The sequence below is a fragment of the Mixophyes fleayi genome, chromosome 3 (genome assembly GCF_038048845.1).
Source record: "Mixophyes fleayi isolate aMixFle1 chromosome 3, aMixFle1.hap1, whole genome shotgun sequence".
In the NCBI taxonomy this organism is placed as follows: Eukaryota; Metazoa; Chordata; class Amphibia; order Anura; family Limnodynastidae; genus Mixophyes; species Mixophyes fleayi.
Genome location: NC_134404.1, coordinates 319,282,962 through 319,302,659, shown reverse-complemented (window position 1 = coordinate 319,302,659; position 19,698 = coordinate 319,282,962). Strand labels below are relative to the sequence as shown.

General features: G+C 40.6%; 1 protein-coding gene across 1 annotated transcript in view; it reads left to right on the top strand.

Moving 5' to 3' along the window:
* The window catches only part of MSH2 (mutS homolog 2), a 90,983-nt gene that overhangs the window by 12,863 nt on the left and 58,422 nt on the right, over nt 1–19,698 (top strand). The window contains exons 6-7 of the mRNA XM_075204110.1: nt 2,968–3,101; nt 16,730–16,929. Coding sequence (XP_075060211.1) covers nt 2,968–3,101; nt 16,730–16,929 — 334 coding nt within the window. The remainder of the gene's footprint in view (nt 1–2,967; nt 3,102–16,729; nt 16,930–19,698) is intronic.

The window sequence follows — 19,698 nt, the reverse complement described above, 5'->3', positions numbered from 1 at the left end:
TCAGATTTTTTTTTTATAGCTTGTAACTCTTGTTTAACATGCCTGCTGGTATGTTATTACAGATAGGTGGCATTTTCTTTGATTAAATGTATAGTTTTTTAACTTATATGGGTATCATGCAGCCCTTCTGAAATTTGGAGGGCTTCCCATGCGGGCCCCGAAGTGTTTCATGTTGCCCATTGCTGGTTTACATAGTATGTCCGTTGGTCATGTGATTCTGGATAGCAATAACATCCGACGTCTGTAGTAAAAATTGTTTTTAACTATTGGCAAATGTGGGTGTGGGTCTACTGAGCTATTTATGTAAAGCTGCCAAAAGATAAAAGAATGCTGCAAGCTCTATTCATGTGTAGGCACAGTGCAAGTTACAGCAGGCTTGTCTTTTAAGTGGGAATTGAGGGAGAAACAACCCTAGTCTTCCGTTCTGGAATGTTTGCTTCTTTTTCTTGTTCATTAATGCCTGTACAATGCAGATATGTACAATGATGCTTAACTGATAAGAGCACAGTGGGTTAATGGTATACAAAACAATCCCTTTGCGCATTTAATCCCTGGGGCCATGAAAGAGAATGACAAGTCTATTTAACTCAGACTCACGCACAATGTTTAGTTTTTATCGACAACTCACGGTTTCGAATTGGGAAACAAACTTGATCTAATGTCTGTCCCTGATGTCCCCAGTCTGATCTCAGTATCTAACCACAGCATAGATACCTGTGTCCACAGTATGACTGTTTTGTCTTCTCAAGGGAGACTGAACAAACTGCATTAGGTAGTTGTTCCCGGGCTTTAGTGTAAAGCTGGGTACACACTACACTACATTGTTTTCATCCAATAATCGGCTCAAACAGCTGACATACGACCGCTCGTTCAAAAGTGGGGTCAGTGTGTGCAGTGACACGATGGTCGAAAGTCTGCCCAAATGGATGATTGTCGCCTCATTTGGTTGGTCGTACCGGTTAATATTTTCGCTCCAATCTCGTTTCCGCTGTGTAGTGTGTATAAACTTCCGACCGATCCACAACCGTGAGTATGAAATTACAATCATTGCTCACGACAACATGGCTGTAAAAAGTCGCTAAAGGGACGTCCGCTTTTCCCTTCATCGTCCTAAACAAGGCTAGTGTGTATGCAGTCCATGGACCGAGCGATCGGAACATCGATCGCATGTAAAATCGCTCGGCATAAAAAGTTGGTGGAAATTTCTGTAGTGTGTACCCAGCTTTAGAGAGTGAGATTTTTTTTTCTAGGGCAAAAAAACTGTTTATGTTCTATTCTCACAGTGTGCTTAATGATTGTTGTGAAATGTATATTGTGTTGTCATGACGTAGGATGTTTGCAGTTAGGTCTTATGAATAGTGTAGTCATATTTTTTTTTTTTTATAGAGCAGATCACCATGGGAAAATCGGACTGACTAAACTAGGTAGCTGATGTCCTCATGCACTGATTGGTTCAATTTAGACCAAATTATGCCAGCTCAATTGGAAGTGGCCGTGTCTGCCTTCCCTTTTTATGTTGGGGATCTGGACTTTCTCTAGCCGCAGAGTCCTCACTTGCTCAGCGTTTAAACATAGGGGCCGATTCAATTCGGCCACGTTGATGTAGGAATAATGTGGCGCTAAGTGCCCTTTAATAATTGATCATTTTAGCCTGGATTTTTGCTTGCGGCCCTGAGGGCTGGGAGCAAAAATCAGCGTTAAAATTATTGCACTAACGATAATACTGCCAACTTTTACTGCAGTAGCGGTAATAGTGCGCATGCCGCGTTATACCTAGAATAACGCGGCCGAATTGAATCGGCCCCATCAAGTTCATAAAATGACAGGTTAATATTTGCATGCAAGATCCAAGTTAAAACTTTGTTGGAAACACCATCATTATTACCATTTATTTATATAGCGCCACTGATTTCATTCTGCAGCGCAGTACAGGGAATATTTATCATTCACATTAGTCCCTGTCCCGTCGGAGCTTACAGTCTAAATTCCCTCTTTAGTGTTAATGTTGTCAGCAGCCAGTATGGGAAACGCACACAAACACGGGGAGAACATACAAACTCCACACAGATAAGGCCATGGTCGGGAATTGAACTGCTGACCCCAGTGCTATGAGGCAGAAAACCTCACCACTAAGCCACCGTGCTGCGTCCACCAAGTATGTGAGAAGCATATATTTCCACAGAGTAGTAAAGCGCAATGCGGTCTCTTCCCTATTTCTGGTGAAACAATCTGGTGTTGCCCATAACTCTCATCCCTTCATTTCACTGGATTCACCAGATTCCTATGTCCCAGCGCAGGAACTGTTTTCTGTAAACCGTATTTTATTAGTAATTGTATCCATTTGTAGGGTGTCATAGTCAGCGCAGCACTGGACAGTGTGAAAATCAGGAAATACATAAAACAGGGACATACAAGGTAGATATGAGACGGTATGGAGTGTCCTGTTCATGAGAGCTTACAGTCTAGTGGGAAAAGGGCACAGCTGAGTCGAGGAGCGAGTGTGGCTCAGAGTGGCTATTGGGGCAGTTGTGACGGTGTGCCAGTATGGGTGGTATAGATGGGAGTAGGGTGATCACTTAAGGGGTTTTTAGAGAGTGTTTAGAGATCAGGCGCAGATCAGAGGGAGATTGAGAGGTAGAATATTTGAAATGAGATTTCAAATACTCTTCTGTACTTTGTGACTTTGGTACAGAAGTCTATGTTTTCCCACTGGTGAAGGTCACTGCCTAACATACAGTAGACGTCACAAGGTGTATATCTCCATTAAACAGACTGCCACAACTGTGCACATATATCTTATATTTGCTACTTTTCCGTGAAATCTTCTTTGAATACACTGCACTGTAGCAGAGCTATTGATAACGCGTCTCTAACCAGTAAGTTGTTACAACTACATATTTGGTTACATATAAATTTAATTTTAATTAATATATTAGTTTTGTTTTGGGTTTTTCTCTTCTCACAAAGGGCTCCGCTGAGGACACAACTGGCACACAATCATTGGCAGGACTACTAAATAAGTGCAAAACCCCCCAGGGACAAAGACTGATCAGTCAGTGGATCAAGCAGCCTCTTATGGACAAGAACAGAATTGAAGAGAGGTAAAGATCATAATAATTATTTCACTGAAATGTGACAGTGGACTTTATTATCAGATGTTTTTATGGGTTAAATCTGGTAACGCTACCGACCCTCCTGAAACACATACATTCATCCGATAATGTCATCAGACAAAGCTGTCTAACGTGGGTATTGGGCAGTTATTGTGAACTACATGGTTGAGGTACAGATTGCAGAGCGGAGTGTAGGGAATAAGGCAAGAAAGCCAAGTAAATAGAGTGTGTACATAGATGTACAGCATGTGCTGTACATAGCACGGGGCATGTTCCTGATGGGGAAAATTATTTACAGGTGTAGTATGCGGGAAAAAGATATTTATTACACCATGTATGGCACAGTGAAAGAGTAGTTTGTAAGGAGAGTATAGGAAATGATAAACACCCTCTATTGCAGACTGATGCCCACCAGGTGCAGCCCCATGCCATGAGTAATATAGCCCCACGTCCTCACATCTGTGTCCTGTATAACATGCCCACCACAGTTCTTTAGCATAAATTACATGTGTGCCCACATAACAGCTTCATTCGTATTGCAGTCTTGTTCCCACCACCTACAGCCCTGTGCCCAGCATTACATCTCATACCCACCAAAGACGTGTGCTCACCACCTACAGCCCTCTGCCCATATCAGCAGCCTCATGCCCACCACAGTTTCATGCCCACCACCAGCATAACAGCTATATATACAGATCTGTGCCCAGCATTACATCTCATACCCACCAAAGACTTGTGCTCACCAACTACAGCCCTGTGCCCACATCAGCAGTCTCATGAACACCACAGTTTCATGCCCTCCACCAGCATAACAGCTATAACAGCCCTCTGCTGGCCTCTCGCCACCATCTCCCATTTCCGTTACCCTTTGTCCCTCTATGGGTGTTGTTTCCATCCAGAAAATTACAAGTCATTTCATCCAGTTGTTTCATATTGTAATTGTGCAGCTCCTGCCCATCGTGTTGTGGCCAATGTCTATGTAAGGACCCTGTAGTTCTGCTGCGGTGGTACTACAAGGCCCAGCTTGGCTGTCCTCGATGATTGCCGTAAGTCCTCTAGATATGAACTGGGGATTTAGCGTTGAAATCTTTTCTGATTATGCAGCACATTAGAGCAACTTCTTTAACCAATTAGTAATAATATTACAAAATTGTCTCAGGTACAGTTCCGTAGAAGATGATGATGATGATTGCGCAATGCGAAGCATGCATTGTAACATGATGATCTTTCCCATGATCCTTTCCGTGGCACATTCCTATTGGTTGACTACAGGACATCTGGCTGTGTTATTGGTGTAACCTCTGGAGCTTAATACATAGTTATTAGTAAGGGTGAAAAAAGTTCTTGGGAGCTTGTTTTTGAAAGATCAAAGTCCACAGAAGTGCTGACTTTGACTTTTATTTTATTTGTGACAGGGCCGGGATTTCTGTTTAAGATGTTGAAGATTTAATTGGCTTGTAATTCATTTTGCTACTAGCTGTGGTATTAGAATCTTCTGGTGTACGGGAATTAGTGGGTCCTTTGTAAAGGTGACGGCTGTGATCTTGATTTACAGAGTTCTAAAGTTCTGCTAGTTTATTGCAATATTGTTAGTAAATAAGTAATAAACTTTAACACCCAATCAGATGTTTGCTTTCATTTTCCATATTTCACTTACAAAATTACAATTTAGTTGTCATGGGTTACAGCGCCTTCGCGCGGTTATCTGTGCACAAGATTTATAAATATCTCCAGTGTAAATTATGGAACTTTTGGATTTTCTTTTTTCTCTTTATGTATAATTCCTCAGAGACACGCTTGTCTGTAACTTATGGAAGAGATACTATAATACACCTTTTAATACATTACCTATTTAGGAACTTGAAGGCGAAATTAGCATCTAAAACACATTAAGACAAGAGTATGTTCTTTCACAGGAAGTGTCACTCAAACAGGAACCCTGGCCTATATATTTTATTACTACTTTTATTACAGTAAGCTGTGTATTCACCTGCTATATAACTAGGAGCGGAGTTTCTCTGGGTCTCTTAGGACGTGAAGCCTCTCCCTCCAGCAGGGACAGTCCCTGGTAGTGCCTTCGTTCTGTCTGTGCTCAATCTGTTTAAGTGAAGCAGATTACTTATACCCCATTCATACTGCACCAAAATCCCGGGTTTTTGCCGGGGCGAGCTCAAACGACCCGGGTCTTGGTGCAGTATGAATGGTACAAGTCTAAAAACCCGGGTCTTCAACCCGGGATTTATCGAGGGGTAATTCCCGGGTCGGACCCGGGTTGCCTGCACTATGAATGGTGCAACCCGGGTTTTTCAACCCGGGTTGCACAGAAAACAAGCTGATTGGCTGTCTGCCTGTCTCTGGAGGATGATGTCATCGGTGGGAGCCCGTGGAAGATTCGAGAAGGAGTTTAGGAGAAATGGTGGAGTGCAGATCAAGCTGAAGCAGAATCGGAGTTTGTTGGAGAATGACGGCCATGATGAAAAGTAATGTGGTAAACAATCACCACCCACTTTTGCATCATCTTTATGCGTCAAAAAACCAGTCACCTTTCAATGACATCACCATTTTTCCGCCAATGAAAACTGCTCTGGTGATGACTCCCACAAATTGCCAGGGCACAGACTTGTGCAGTATGAATGGGGTCAACCCGGGAAATTCCCGGGTCCGAGGTGCAGTATGAATGGTGTTTCTGAGCTGGGACGCTCCGAGCCCCGGCAAAAACCCGGCTTGAAAAATCCGGGATATTGCCGGGGCGGCAGCATGAAAGCGGTATTAATCGCCCACTCCACTTGCTCAGACCGTGTGGCTCATTATAAGCGCAGGGCCACCTATGTAGATTCTGGAGCTGGGAGGGTTAATGGAGAGGAAATCACAGTTCACCTCCCAGTTTCTTGAGTAAAACATATCCCCAGGCTCCCAAGAATTTAATAATAGTACATGTTGTTAACGGAACAGAGGTAGCTGCTGTGGAAAACTGATTATATATATATATTAGAGAGATGGATGGATATAGATATATTATAGTACGTTTTTGTGTATGCATGTATTGCGTTTATATGTGAGTGAAAATGTATCCTAAGGAATAACACGTTCCCTACCTGAATATACAGGTCCCCATGACCTGTATAAAAGCACTGTCTGCTGCTTTGTGCCTTTATATGGTCACGGAACTCAACTGTATCTTCTATTATGCTTGTTTCACAATAAGGCTGCATTAACCCTTATTGTAGTAATAGTAGTAGTCTGTTAGCTCCCTCTAGTGGTGCTGGAGAGGTAAACATGTTCGTGAAATACATTGACCGCTCTGAAAGTGTAAAAATGCGCTCTTGTGATGATTGCACTGGTGGAGTGATCCTGTATAGACAGAAGCTCTGCCAGTGTAGCAGCTTGCTTTCATTTCATCCTTTTTGTATCTTTTTGTTTCTTCTTTTTTTTTATTATTTGGTCGTGACAATATGAAATTGTGACCTTCATGACCTCTTGTTTCAAGTTCTGTTTGACAAACAACGAAACAATCCAATAGTTGGCGCACCAAAGAAAAGCAATATTACACTTGTGCTAGAAAGTAATGTTGTTTATGCATCTCCCTAGATCTCCGCTCTGGCTGTGGTAGTGGGATAGGTGGAATGTTACACATCGGGCTAGACACTGCACAGAGATCGTGTGGTCTCTATAACTTGTTAGCTGGAGCAGTGGATTACTGTTGTATGTATGGATTGCGATGGCCACTGTAGCCAGGAGTGCACTACTAGACCTGTAGAGGATGTTGGAGCTTTGGAGAGACGGCAGAAGTGCTTATATATGGTATTGAAGTAGTGGATCTACCAACTCTTTCTTGAAAAGCCCCTTTAAACTACACTGAGCTGTGTGAGAAAGGCACTGTATGAATCAACACATGTATTATTAATAATAATTTAAATTGGCAATTGTCTCCATATGTTTTGTGTACATAATGTAGCTGTAGATTTGTAAATGTTCCGGTAAATGTATGTGTTGAGAGTTTGTTTTCTATCGTCATAAGGCTGCATCTTTCTGTAGAGCAGAGCTGTCTCACCAGGTATTTTGGTGTGCTTTCCTGGGGCCAGTTTCAACAGGTTTCTAGTTTCACAACTTGTCAAGAATAAACTGGGCGAGGCAGTTTCGCTATGCGGATATTCATGGACAATAAACTCATATTGTAGTCATTGTACACATTACTATGTTTATGTGATGAAAATACGTTGTAGAACCACATATATAATTTGTCTTCAAAGTGGTTTTTGGCCAAATAGCTTAAAAAAAGAATGTAGTATATTGCATGGTGTATAAATCCACTAATGATCTAATGTAATTACATTAAAAGCAATGTTATTACAACTAATGGTAAGCAGCTATGAGATTGACCTAGCTGGATCCACGGCTGCAGAGAACCTGTGTGGTGAGAACTGTCATGTGAGTTCTGGGGTTATAGTGACCTGAATATTCCATCTTTTGTGCAGTGTCAGTTCGACTTATTTCCACTCACACATTGTCACTCCTATAACTCAAGATCCGAAGCCAATTGCCCACAGCGTTTACATAAATAGAGATGGTAGTTATGATTATTTATATCCACCAACATACCTGTTTTCTTTATAAACATGTGATGCAAGCTCGCATAACCCTTTCTAACTTTATCTTAGCGTAAATATTTCCCTCTCCCAACTAACTGGCTTGGTGTGTGGACCACTCCTAAATTATTACCTACCCCATGAATTACTAGCATGTCTGCACACGATTATCCTCTGTATGTCTGCCACCACATCATTCCATCTTATGCCCCCTTATGCATCCGATTCTGATAACTACCACACCTTTTGCCAAACCCAATTGCTTACTTCTGGTCTAACCAATGCCTAACATGCCACCCAGAACCATAGGAGTGCCCCACCGTCCATGCCAGGCACTGAACTGGATCTGAAATAGTCAACAAACAGAACATTGCAGCAATAACCATTTTCAATTGTCACATATAATCCAACACCTGTGCTGCCCTTGTTAACATAACTTAAACGTCATTAAGCCCCATATCATGTTCCTTCATTACACCATAGACCCTCAGGACATCCCCTGTTGATATTGATCCTCTCCCATCTAATAAAGGAATGTAGACACCATTATTCACCTTCCCCTTTTTACAATCAAACAAATTCCTTGAATTAGCTCTGTGTATAATCCACCATGTCACCATATGTCTGTGAGCAAATTACTATCTTATTTTTTCTGCCTCTCCAACCCTTCCACCTTCTTCAACCCCAGATAATCCCTACTTGGTCTGAAAATATCTGTGAACTGAAGATGAGAAAGGAAACTTCCATTCTCATGTTAAGTGGATCCTCTTACTAGACATAGCTCGCACTCTCTCTCACTGGACATTCTCTCTCTCTCTCGCTCTCTCGATCGGCATACTCTATTACTTCTCAGCTTTTGTATCTTTTTTTGGCCTATCATACTTAAATTTCCTTTGCCAGGTCTTTTATTCCTTGAAACTTGCAAGACTAGCTTAGCCAGATGCTGGTTCACTGAGGCAAGCACAGTCCAGGCTGACCTACCATTGTTAGCGCATGGAAATTCATCCCAGATCTTCAGCTCTTCCCTTGTTTCTTCTGTTACCCTGATAGTGATTTGTGGCCCGCTTACCAGCTGTTCTTTAGACAACCTGTGACTAAAGATTCCTACCAGAGGGATGCTGCTTTTTTGCAAAATTCATCAGTCCCAAGAGAGATTGCAGCTTGTGCAAAATAACCATATGTGCCATGAATGTACTGATGCCAGTACCTCTTACTCCATTGATAGTTTTCTATGATCTACAACATCATGGTTGAACTGGGAACACATGAAATGCAGGCTCTATATTTAATTTGCTATTAGTGGGCCCTGCCCTAAAGCAACCAAATAGCTGCAATCTGCCCCAAGTCCACCTGCATCAGTTTATCTCTCAACTCTTCTGGGTAATCCCTTGCCGATTTTAGGTTTCTTACACTTTGTCCCTCTGGCTCTCGGATGGTATCCATATATCCAAAAAGATGCCATTCCCCGCCACTCTTCCCCCAAATAGACTAGACAAAATCACAAAGGCCTGAGACCAATTCCCAAACATCCTGGGGATCATTTTATACCACCTCCCATAATCCTCATCTCTCCTACTATTGGTCATCCCACCCTGCCTAGAGTAAAGGGTTCCAATGGGAGTAATGAAAATATTTCCACACACTCATCCCTCCAAGCCTATTCATTAAACACCTGCGTGTACCGGGCCACAGTCCTCCATTCTAAACGTCCCTTTGGAACGTCGGACAATTCCCTAGGTTTCCAGACTGTGGTAGACTCTGCCACTGGGAGGGTCATGGAAAATCCTACTAGATTGCCTGATGAAGAGGCTGCCATCTCATAGTGCATCCTATGGAATCCGCTCAGCAAGTGCAAAAGCTTGTTCTTGTTACCCCCAGTATAATACCATTTACCCCTCTGTCTCATCCCCATCTCACGCTTATCTGTAACCCTCTATAGAATAAAATGCTGCACGGCGAGCTGGGTCTCCTCACCCTGAGCCACGGCCCCTGTCACTGCAATGGTCTGCCTATAGGGACCCCTCTGGGTCTGACTGCTTCTGCAAGGGGTGCGCCTCTAGCCTATGTAGCAGATGAAGGGGAGCTACAATAGCAGTCAGGCGTTTGTAGTGAAATATTAGTGGCACAATTTTTTTATATTTCTCATTAATGCAGAAAAAATTGATTTTTCTTTTTGCCCTTCGCTTATTTGGACAGCTCCATAATACTTGCAGGATTAAACACGGATAACCTGCAATCTGTAGGACTCTCTGATCCAGCACTAGCTAATCCTAGGGTTATGGAGAACCTTTAACTGTATTTCAATTTTGGTTACATCTATTTTTCAACAAGTATCTTGTTGCGTCTAATTGTAGTTACCATTTTATTTAAATTCAACTATTAAACAATTAACGGCAACATTAACCAGTTCATAGATGGGAATCCAAAAGAAAACTGACAGTAACGGGAACATTTCTGACTGTGTCTAAGAGCCCATTATCAATATTTATTTTTCCACAACCAAGCTACCGGACCTAAATAGCAGCTCAACAGTAAATTATTACAGCGGACTAAGTATGGCTTTCCCTACTTGTGGAACTATATGTCACAGCATGCAAGGATGAATTCTATACTCATACTTAATACTGGTCTTATTTCCTGTTCTGGAATTTTTGATGTATCTAACTAGAACTACATGTATTTTTATCTTCGTTACAGATTAATGCATACTACATGTTAGAAAGTGTTTGTCGGCTTTCAGTAACATTTTTCCTTTTCCATGACCCAGTTGTAAAACATTTGTATAAAGAATGCTATAACTTACTTTGAAGATCCTTCCGCATCATCTATCTCCATGCAAACTTGTTTTCTAGCTTATATCTCTCGGCATCCTTCTCCATAGAGCATTTTCCCCTAATTGACTGTTATCTGAGACAGCCGGTTACAGTATAATAGGCACGAATGGCACGCTGACAACAGAGCTATAGAGTTGGTTGTCAAGGGACAGGAAGTACAAAAACAGTGTCGGCTCCCCTGGATAGTGCAGGTCACCTAGGTATCTGTGTATGGAAGTAGATGACGAGAACATCCACGGTAACTGCTCAGGGACTCATGCAGCATAATGCATGATCAGAGCAATTCAGACACAAAGCTACAAAATATGTCCCTTGTTTTCTAGTCTCTAGCTACATTTTAATTGATTTTCTTCTCTTTCCAATAACTTAATTCATTATTCTGTGGCACCAACTGATGATGCACCAGCGTCCTTGAAACTAAATTGAATGCATTTGACTTGGATCGCTAGCACGTATATAGTTAAAGGTAGACGTCCCGCTTTACGGTGCCAAATATCTTAAATAAGTGAACTGGACTGTCCCGCCTTTCATTACACCAAAAACCATTTAGAAGTTGTTCACTGGATGCCGCCATATTTCTATTCAAAATTCACCCAGGATAGAAAGTTAAACAATTGCTCCATTATACTGGTTGGAATCCATATAAAGTATGTTTACATGTGCAACGCGTTTTGAAATATGGGGTCTTAATTTTGACACCCATGAGCAAGTGAGGGTGGTTTCTACGTCTCCCCTGTTATATGTAACAAGTTAGGTGATGTCCTGGACATACAGTATTGAGCAAATCCAATTCTTAACTGTTTATTTTATTGAGTATTTCACTATATAACATTTTTACCTCTACTTATAATGGAAAGGATGGGCTAGTAAAAGGGCTGTCTGGGTAGATAGGATTCCTTTAGGATGAGTGTCTGTATATATTACCTAACTATGACGTATAATTGTGTATTTGACAGATGCGAAGGATCACAGTTATGCAATAGAGGACATGAGGCTTTTTTCTCCAATGTGAGGAGAAGAATAATCTGCATTAGATTGTGTTATTTTGGAACATTCCTGTAGTTAGTTGCACAGCAAGGATAGCTCAGCTAAGATATGTTGAGCCAAAGTATACCAATCGTCTTCATCATCATCTATTTACCAATGAACCAACTGTAGGCACTTTATTTTTCCTACAGCTTATCCATTACTAGTGTTTAGAAAGAAAGAAAGATACCACAAACCACACGTATGTGTGCTCCTCAAACAAAGGCATTAGAGATCTCCTTGTTACAGTTTAGACAGACTCTTCTACAGTATTGTCCAACCGGTACTGGTTCAACTTCTGTGCCCAGTTATTGTCTAATTGTTAAAGCAATAATTGAATGTCTTCAGCTAAAGAAACTCTTAGGGAAAAAAAAAGTTTGAAAGGTTTATTAAATAAAAAAAAAAATGAAAAGCTTGCGCTGTGACAATATTATCAGATCAATTTCAGTCCTGAAATCTCTGGTCGTCCAAAAGACCAGACAATTACTTTTAGTACCAACCAAAGTAGGTTGTACTACAATTTACAAATGTCATATTACAATTGGCTAAGAAGGTATATAGGCGTATCTTGATCCTTTTGGCTCCCTTGGATGCAATGGAGACTTTGGAGAAGTTTGTGCAAGTCTTTGTTTACCATCTCTGATTAGAAACATCTGTTCTTTTGAATTAACTCCTTCATTCCTGTTCAAATCCCTCATCAGCTCACACGCAAGGATCCAATAATATAACATATGACATAATAAAACCACATCAAATATAAATGATATACTAAAATAAGATAAAGCAATGTAAATATTTTCATGCTAAAATAAATTGACTTTATCCCCAAAAAATATCTTTGACAAATGTATTGGGCATTTAAAATTTTTCAAGTGTTGGGGAATGATCAGGAATGTAAAAGAAGCCTATATTAGCTTTCACTTCTGATGAAACTACCGTTGAGTGGGTGGAGAAACGCGCCGGTAGGTGATTCTGTTGTACTGACTTTAAGTTTACTCATGCAGCCCTGGGGTCTGTTTCACACATTTACTGGTTTTTACCAGTGAGAGTGTCGGCAAGCTTGCTTTTGGATTCCAGACACCTTTCTGTATACGATTTTCTGGACCAACAGACTGTTATTCTGAATCTTGCTTTCCATACAATCTATAGGACGGCATTCTGCTTACAGCTAAAAGGTACTTTGGCGTTTGGCTCTATTCTTCTATTGGATAGTCTAAGAATTACTGGAATCTCGGATTACTACCATAAGATTGAGAATCGTTGTCCTATATAAGGTTGTGGACAGCCTAAAACCATAAATTCTTATTGCCGGCTTTACACCAATTACCTGGGTTCTCTGCAGAAGTGTGGACTAGCCAATTGGCTAATAGCTGTCATATAGTGGCTGACTATATTGGATATAAGGAGTTTATTTTATGTAACATTCACTATCTGGATTTATGTAGATCACAATCGATTGGCATGATATTGAATACTTTATTTGAGGGCAGCTTTTTATGTCAGATTCATTCAGCAATATAATTTATTATTCATTAAATGTATTTTAATACATTTCTATTATCTGTATAGAGCGATCCCTTGTTCTCTTTATTTCTGCTTATATTAGCTGCTTGTTTTCTGTATAAGTGATATTGGTCCATTTCGTTTGGAGCATAATCATCTCAAATTGTGTAAACTGTTCTTTGTATGGATGAAACTCTGCCCATATTATCTCTCAATGTGTCAGATTGATAAACCAGACAGTCGATATGAACAGTTTTTTGTACCACCCATCGTTTTCTGACTGGAAAATGAAGTGTGTCTGGGTGGGTAATAGAGTGACGGAAGTGTCTTAAAAACTTTTGTTTCTTCAATTAGCAGGATGTGCAAGAGTTTACTTTATTCCAAAGTATACTCCTCTTATTAGTGATCTGTTCATATTATAGAGAATTTATCCATTTACCTTAACAACCTTAAACCAGTCAACAATTAGGCAGGAGAAGCCGTCTCAACTGTCTGCTAAAAAAACAAAAAGGAAGGAGGTTAGAGAATAGCAAAACACTAAATAATCAATCCAACCCTATGGACATAATTACAGACCAGGAACTTCCTACTCCAAGTTCCAGTATATACTGGATGGGGAACGTTTAATTCCCCCAATATTCCTCTAAGGTACAATGGTGAGGCCTTAGCTATTGTGGTTAAAAGTAGTTAAAAGTATCGACTGTTGAATGTTATTTTACTGATATTTTCGTTTTTAGTTGTACGTTTACATTTTTGGTAATAACCTTGTTACACCACAAGATGGCACTACGGATTTGATTTGTTTTCCCACCAGGCTGTAAAACAGATTGAAAAATTGCAGTAGTGTGTTCACGTTTCAGAATGTAATATACAGTAAAATAGATTAAGTGGCCGCTACTGTTCCAGAGTCTGTAATTTGATTATCTCTTAGATTTATTTAATGGTTACTGTTTAGAAACCTCAAGCGAATTGCTGACATCTATTTGTTTAAATATAAAACTGAATCTTCACTAGAATAAAAATGGCCTGAAACATACAGGTTGTGTCTTTAGTGAAACCCTAACATCTGTGGACGGGGCCCAACTCCTGAAACATCACGCTGTCTCATTTGTACGGATAGAAATCCCTCATGGAGTGTCACTGAAGGCATAAACTGGCACATTCCTTGCAACTAGAATTGAGGGTTATGAGAGGACAGTACTGTGGACCGGTCCAGATATTAAGAATGGTTTTCCTGTTGTATACAGGTGTGCGCTGTGATTAGAATATAGGATAATCTAGTTTCAGTAGTCTCTAGTATCAGTAATGTATTGTTAGACACACTGGCTTCCTGGCCATTGAGGTTTATTTAGTCCTGAGTCTGACCCTCTTTTTCTGTGCTTTTATTTATGATTTGTTATACCCACTGCCCATCGCAATGATGCCTTATATATTCCATATGTTAAAGGCATTTAGTTTGTTTGATTTGTGCACCACAATAAAACACTTTTTTTTCCCCCCTCTATATATTTCATATACATTGAATTTCCCAAAACTAGGGACACACCAAATCTGTATGTTATGGTTCAGCCAATTACCAAATCCTTTTTCAGAGACTGAATCCCATTCAGTCTTGGTTTGAGGTGTTTCATTGTATATTTAGAATGGTATGAAGTCATTGTGTAACACGATCTGAGTTGGTCTATTAGAGCCAACGCAACACCGAGTGAAATGTGTATTAAGCTGGGGGAGAAAATCAAAGTCTTTTAGTCCTTTTTTTTTTTTTTTTTAATTACATCTGGCTGCAGTTTTGTTAAAACCCTGTGGATGTGTCCACTGTGTGTGTGTTAAATAATAATAATAATACATTACACCCAAAAGGTACTATTATTTATGGAACCTCGCATACCAACATGTTAGTGTGTTAGATACACTCTCTGAGGTGTCCTCATCATCACTATTTATTTATATAGCGCCACTGATTCCGCAGCGCTGTACAGAGAACTCATTCACATCAGTCGCTGCCACATTGGAGCTTACAGTCTAAATTCCCTAACATACACACAGAGACAGACCGAGAGAGAGAGACTAGGGTCAATATTGATAGCAGCCAATTAACCTACAAGTATGTTTCTGGAGTGTGGGAGGAAACCGTAGCACCCGGAGGAAAAACACGGGGAGAACATACAAATTCCACACAGATAAGGCCATGGTCGGGAATTAAACTCATGACCCCAGCGCTGTGAGGCAGAAGTGCTAACCACTTAGCCACCGTGCTGCCCTCCAGCTTGTAATCACTGTATGTACTCTGCAGTATATCCATCTACAGATGTCTGGGAATTTTACAGCCCCAACGCTCGGCACACTGGTGGGTGCTCAGATGTATGTACAATGCCGTGATAAGTAGATGATCTACAAGTGTATCTAACATGCTATAGCAGCTAAGCAGGAATTTTGGCAAGAATGGCGGCTTGTGTGGTATCACAACCGTGCTTTAACCCTTTGCTTTTCCAGCTATTTCACAGGTAAATTAGATTTAAATTCTTCCCAATATAAGGAATAAAATAAGCAACATCTTAATATTACATTTGCAGCACCTGCTTGCGGAAAGATTCTTTACTTAATGCATCTGGCCTCTGTTTGTGTGTGAGACTGTGACGTGTGGTTCAGCCTGACTCTTCCTGGAAATCCATTCCGTACTGTGACTGCAGCAAACCTCACATCCACGATCTCTGCATTGCAGTGTGTTTAGTGGTGCCTCGTTGTAACAATGACAGCAGCAGGGCTGCTTTCCAGCATTTATAGTGGTGGTATTCTGCCTGCCCCTGGTCTCCCATAGACTTGTTTATGATATACTGCTGAACTCACTGAAATGATTCTGATAGCAGAGTGGCTTGTTTTCTTGTAAAGTGGTTATTAGACTCTATTGCTTGGAAGGTTTATCTAGATGATGAAGCATCACATGAAAGACACTTGAAACTGTTAGAGCAATCTTTCCAGGATTCCGGTGACATTAAAAACTGAGCTTGTTCATAATATTTACCCATCACCCATTCCACTACATATCCAATCGGGGCTTAGGCAAACCGTGACAAAAAGACAGTTGTTGACGCTTGTGCTTAACAATGCATTTGTGTGTATTTAGCAAAATGAAAACATGAGGTGTTGGTTCATATTGTGAGCAAAACATATAAGCCTGCATCACAGTGTCAAGGATACTTCATTGTATGCAGGTCCTAGACTGACCTATATGTTTTGTATAAGCAAGCTGTGGCACTCCAGGTGTTGTGGAACTACAAGTCCCAGGTATTTGCTTTTAATTAAATGGCCAAATTAATTATAGTGTATGTTTAATGCTAGTATTTTTGTAAAGAATAGGACTTTCATTGTTTATGTGTACAATTAAGTCATTGTTTGGTTATAGATATCTCACACACACACATAGTCGTTGAAGTGGGTATACTTGTTTGATTGTAAAGCTATCCGGTTCCATTCACTTTTACCATACCGCCACTTCTATATGTACACTTCAACCGGTGTGTGTGTGTATATATGTGTGTATGTATATATGTTATTTATATAATTAGGGTAATAATATAATGGTGCGAGGTAGGATAGAAGATGTGATCTGCACAATGTCATCTGTCCTCCTTTACAGAATGCTGACATAAGCAATTCTTCCCCCCAGGTTAAATTTGGTTGAGGCCTTTGTGACCGATGCAGAGCTCAGGCAGTGTCTTCAAGAAGATTTACTGCGGCGTTTTCCAGATCTTAATCGTTTGGCAAAGAAATTCCAGAGACAGACCGCAAACCTGCAGGATTGCTACAGACTCTATCAGGCTGTGAACCACCTCCCCAGTGTTGTCCAAGCCTTGGAGAGATATGAAGGTAGGAACCAGCCGCTCTATGTAATGTTCCACCAGTCGTACTACTGACCAGCGCTGGGCAAATCCTAGCAGCCACGTAACTGTGGTGTAAATAAATGCCACGATCATACTTCATGAGATGACTGCTGTACATCTTATTGGGTCTCACTGTTCCCTGTCCAGTAAACCTTAACTACAACTTGTATAAAAGAGCTATTAAAGTATTAAAGTTCACAAATTAATTCAAGACAGCTGAAGACATTCAGGGAAACCCGTGATTGTGGGATTTTATTTTCTGCCTTCACCCAGCAGACTTAGTCTTCATAGGGTATTTACAATTTGTCATTAAACAAAAATTGCCTGTAAATAAATCACTTAGTCCCTAAATAAATGCATTTTTATTTCTTATAGAAGACTCCAGTAATGAGTCTAATTTGTTTTCAACCAGCGGGTCCTCCTCTGCGTGCAAGCACTGCTTACCCTGGTATCCAAGGGAAACAATCTGCCTGCAACCCATCAGTTAGTCATGAGCCCACAACACAGTTGCTCACTCCGCCGCGCTTGAAATTCCAACCGCAAAGCTGCGACCCTATTCAAAATAGCGTAAAATATCAGTTTAACATTTAATGGAGGTTTAAATGTTCACTATGGGTGAGGAGGCAGCAAAGTATGCTCCAATCTCTGTTTACTGCCATGTCTTGTCCTGAGCTGGGTGTCAGGAAATGCCTGCTAAGGATGGGTCCTACAGACTGGAGGACCTTGCGTTGTCTAGTTTTTGCCAGTCAGCCAATCAACTCATGTTATCTAAGCTGCACATTAGCATGTGTTCCATGGGTATTTTTCATCATGTACCCACAGCTTATTGAGGCAGCGCATGGAGCCGATTTTGTTAGGTAAATAAACGCCAAATATTTTCTCTTTCCCCAGAATTAAAATCTTTTAATTGTGAAAACAATTTGCGCTCTGCAACTAATTTCTTTTTAAATTTCCTGTTGGTTGCCTTTTAATTATGCGTTGTTTTCAATGTGCGTCCAAGTTGATTTTGTTAAGGTTGTGGCACAGAACTGCGCTCACCATTTATCAGCCGTAGGAGCCAGGCTGGCGGTGTGAACCCCAGCTTGCTGTTGCGGATATGCACCATGATCGCCGCTGCCGGTATTCATACATGAACGTTTCTAGTTCTAAGTGCTGGTACAGACAGACGTTAGTTTCATTTCCTTATTTTATTACCGTTTAAAAGCTGGTGAATTTCCAGGACATTATTTTCTATATCCTGTATGAGATCATGAATACTTCTAGGCTCTGCTAACAAGACGTTTAGAATTCCGTTGATTTATATGAAAGATTCCCCACTGGTGACTGCTATGAACGGTGTTTTGACAGCTGGCTTATTCTCCTGGAAATCTTAAAGCAAAGAATATCAAAACCCTAAATTGGGTTATCATGGCTGCCTCACAGCACTGGGTTCAGTTTCGACCAGGGTGCTATCTGTGTGCAGTTTATATGTTCTCCTCATGATTGCGTGTTCCACCACACGCTCCTGCTTCCTCCACCCTCCAAAAGCATATTGGTAGGTTAGTTTGCCTCTATAGGGGGTGTTTGTGTGGTAGGGAATATAGATTGTAAGCTCCACTGGGCAAGGACTGATGATTAAATCTCTGTGCTGTGTAATACGATGGCACTTTATAAGTAAGGGATGATAGCAAACAGTGCTCTTAAAGACTAGCTAAACCTAAAAAATAAAACCATTAAACATACAAGTTGCTTTATATGTAAGCTGCCAATACATTTTACAAATGTGCTGTACATATTTCAATGACATGTAGTCTGGATATTTCCAGGAATGGGTCGTCTGAAGTCGTATTTTATGAGTTGCTGCTAAAGACTTGTCCTTGGAGTTTGTAAGAGTCAATCCTTTTACTGGGCATTCTACATTCATAAAATGATGAAAGGAACGAGTTTCTCCTCCCCTTCAGTGCCAATGTGCCCTCTACCGCATCTAGTCTGGCTAGAAATACCATTAAGTTAAACATATCGAGACTTGCTGAAAATTATTACCTACGTCAACTGGAGCACAGAATAATGAGCTTGTTAATTCATTTTATTGTGGGCATTTAAGAACTATCTAGGGAATAGGACTAGTAAGGTTGCATGAAACCGTAATCGCAACCATTTCTTGTCATCTGTCGATTTGTACCGTTCCTGTAGTACAGCGCCACCTTTTTGCGCACGGAAGAGGAGTATAACTGCATAGACCAATTAGAGGCTGCAAGCACAGAAATTGCAGCTTCTTATTGGTCCTTCCGCTCACTCCTATCTTGGCTGTTTTAGCATGCTGTTTTCTGATTGGGTGGAGCAAGTCAGATAAGTAAATGTAATAAGTGATCGGGAATGCAGCTGTAAGGCTAGGTACACACTGAAAAATTTTCTGACCGACGTGTTATCTCATCGTTTGTACCTACAACTGAAGGTCCAATCAGTCTGGCGATTCATCCATACACACTGATATTAAAGTAATTCTATCGTTTTCAAATAAGCATTGCCCAAGCGATTGTATTGTGTTTCCAACGCACAAAGTAATTTATTTTAGCAGATGTAAAAAGTTAACAGTTCAATATTTGATTATAATATAATACAGTACAGTGCAGCCAATACCAAAAGATACATAGATACCGCTGCGCTATGCTGCGCTCCCACAGGTACCAGTGAACAATAGTTCACCCTTGAATACTGTGGTCAGAAAAATGACAAACTAGTGGGAGTGTAGCTATGATATATATACATTCAGTGT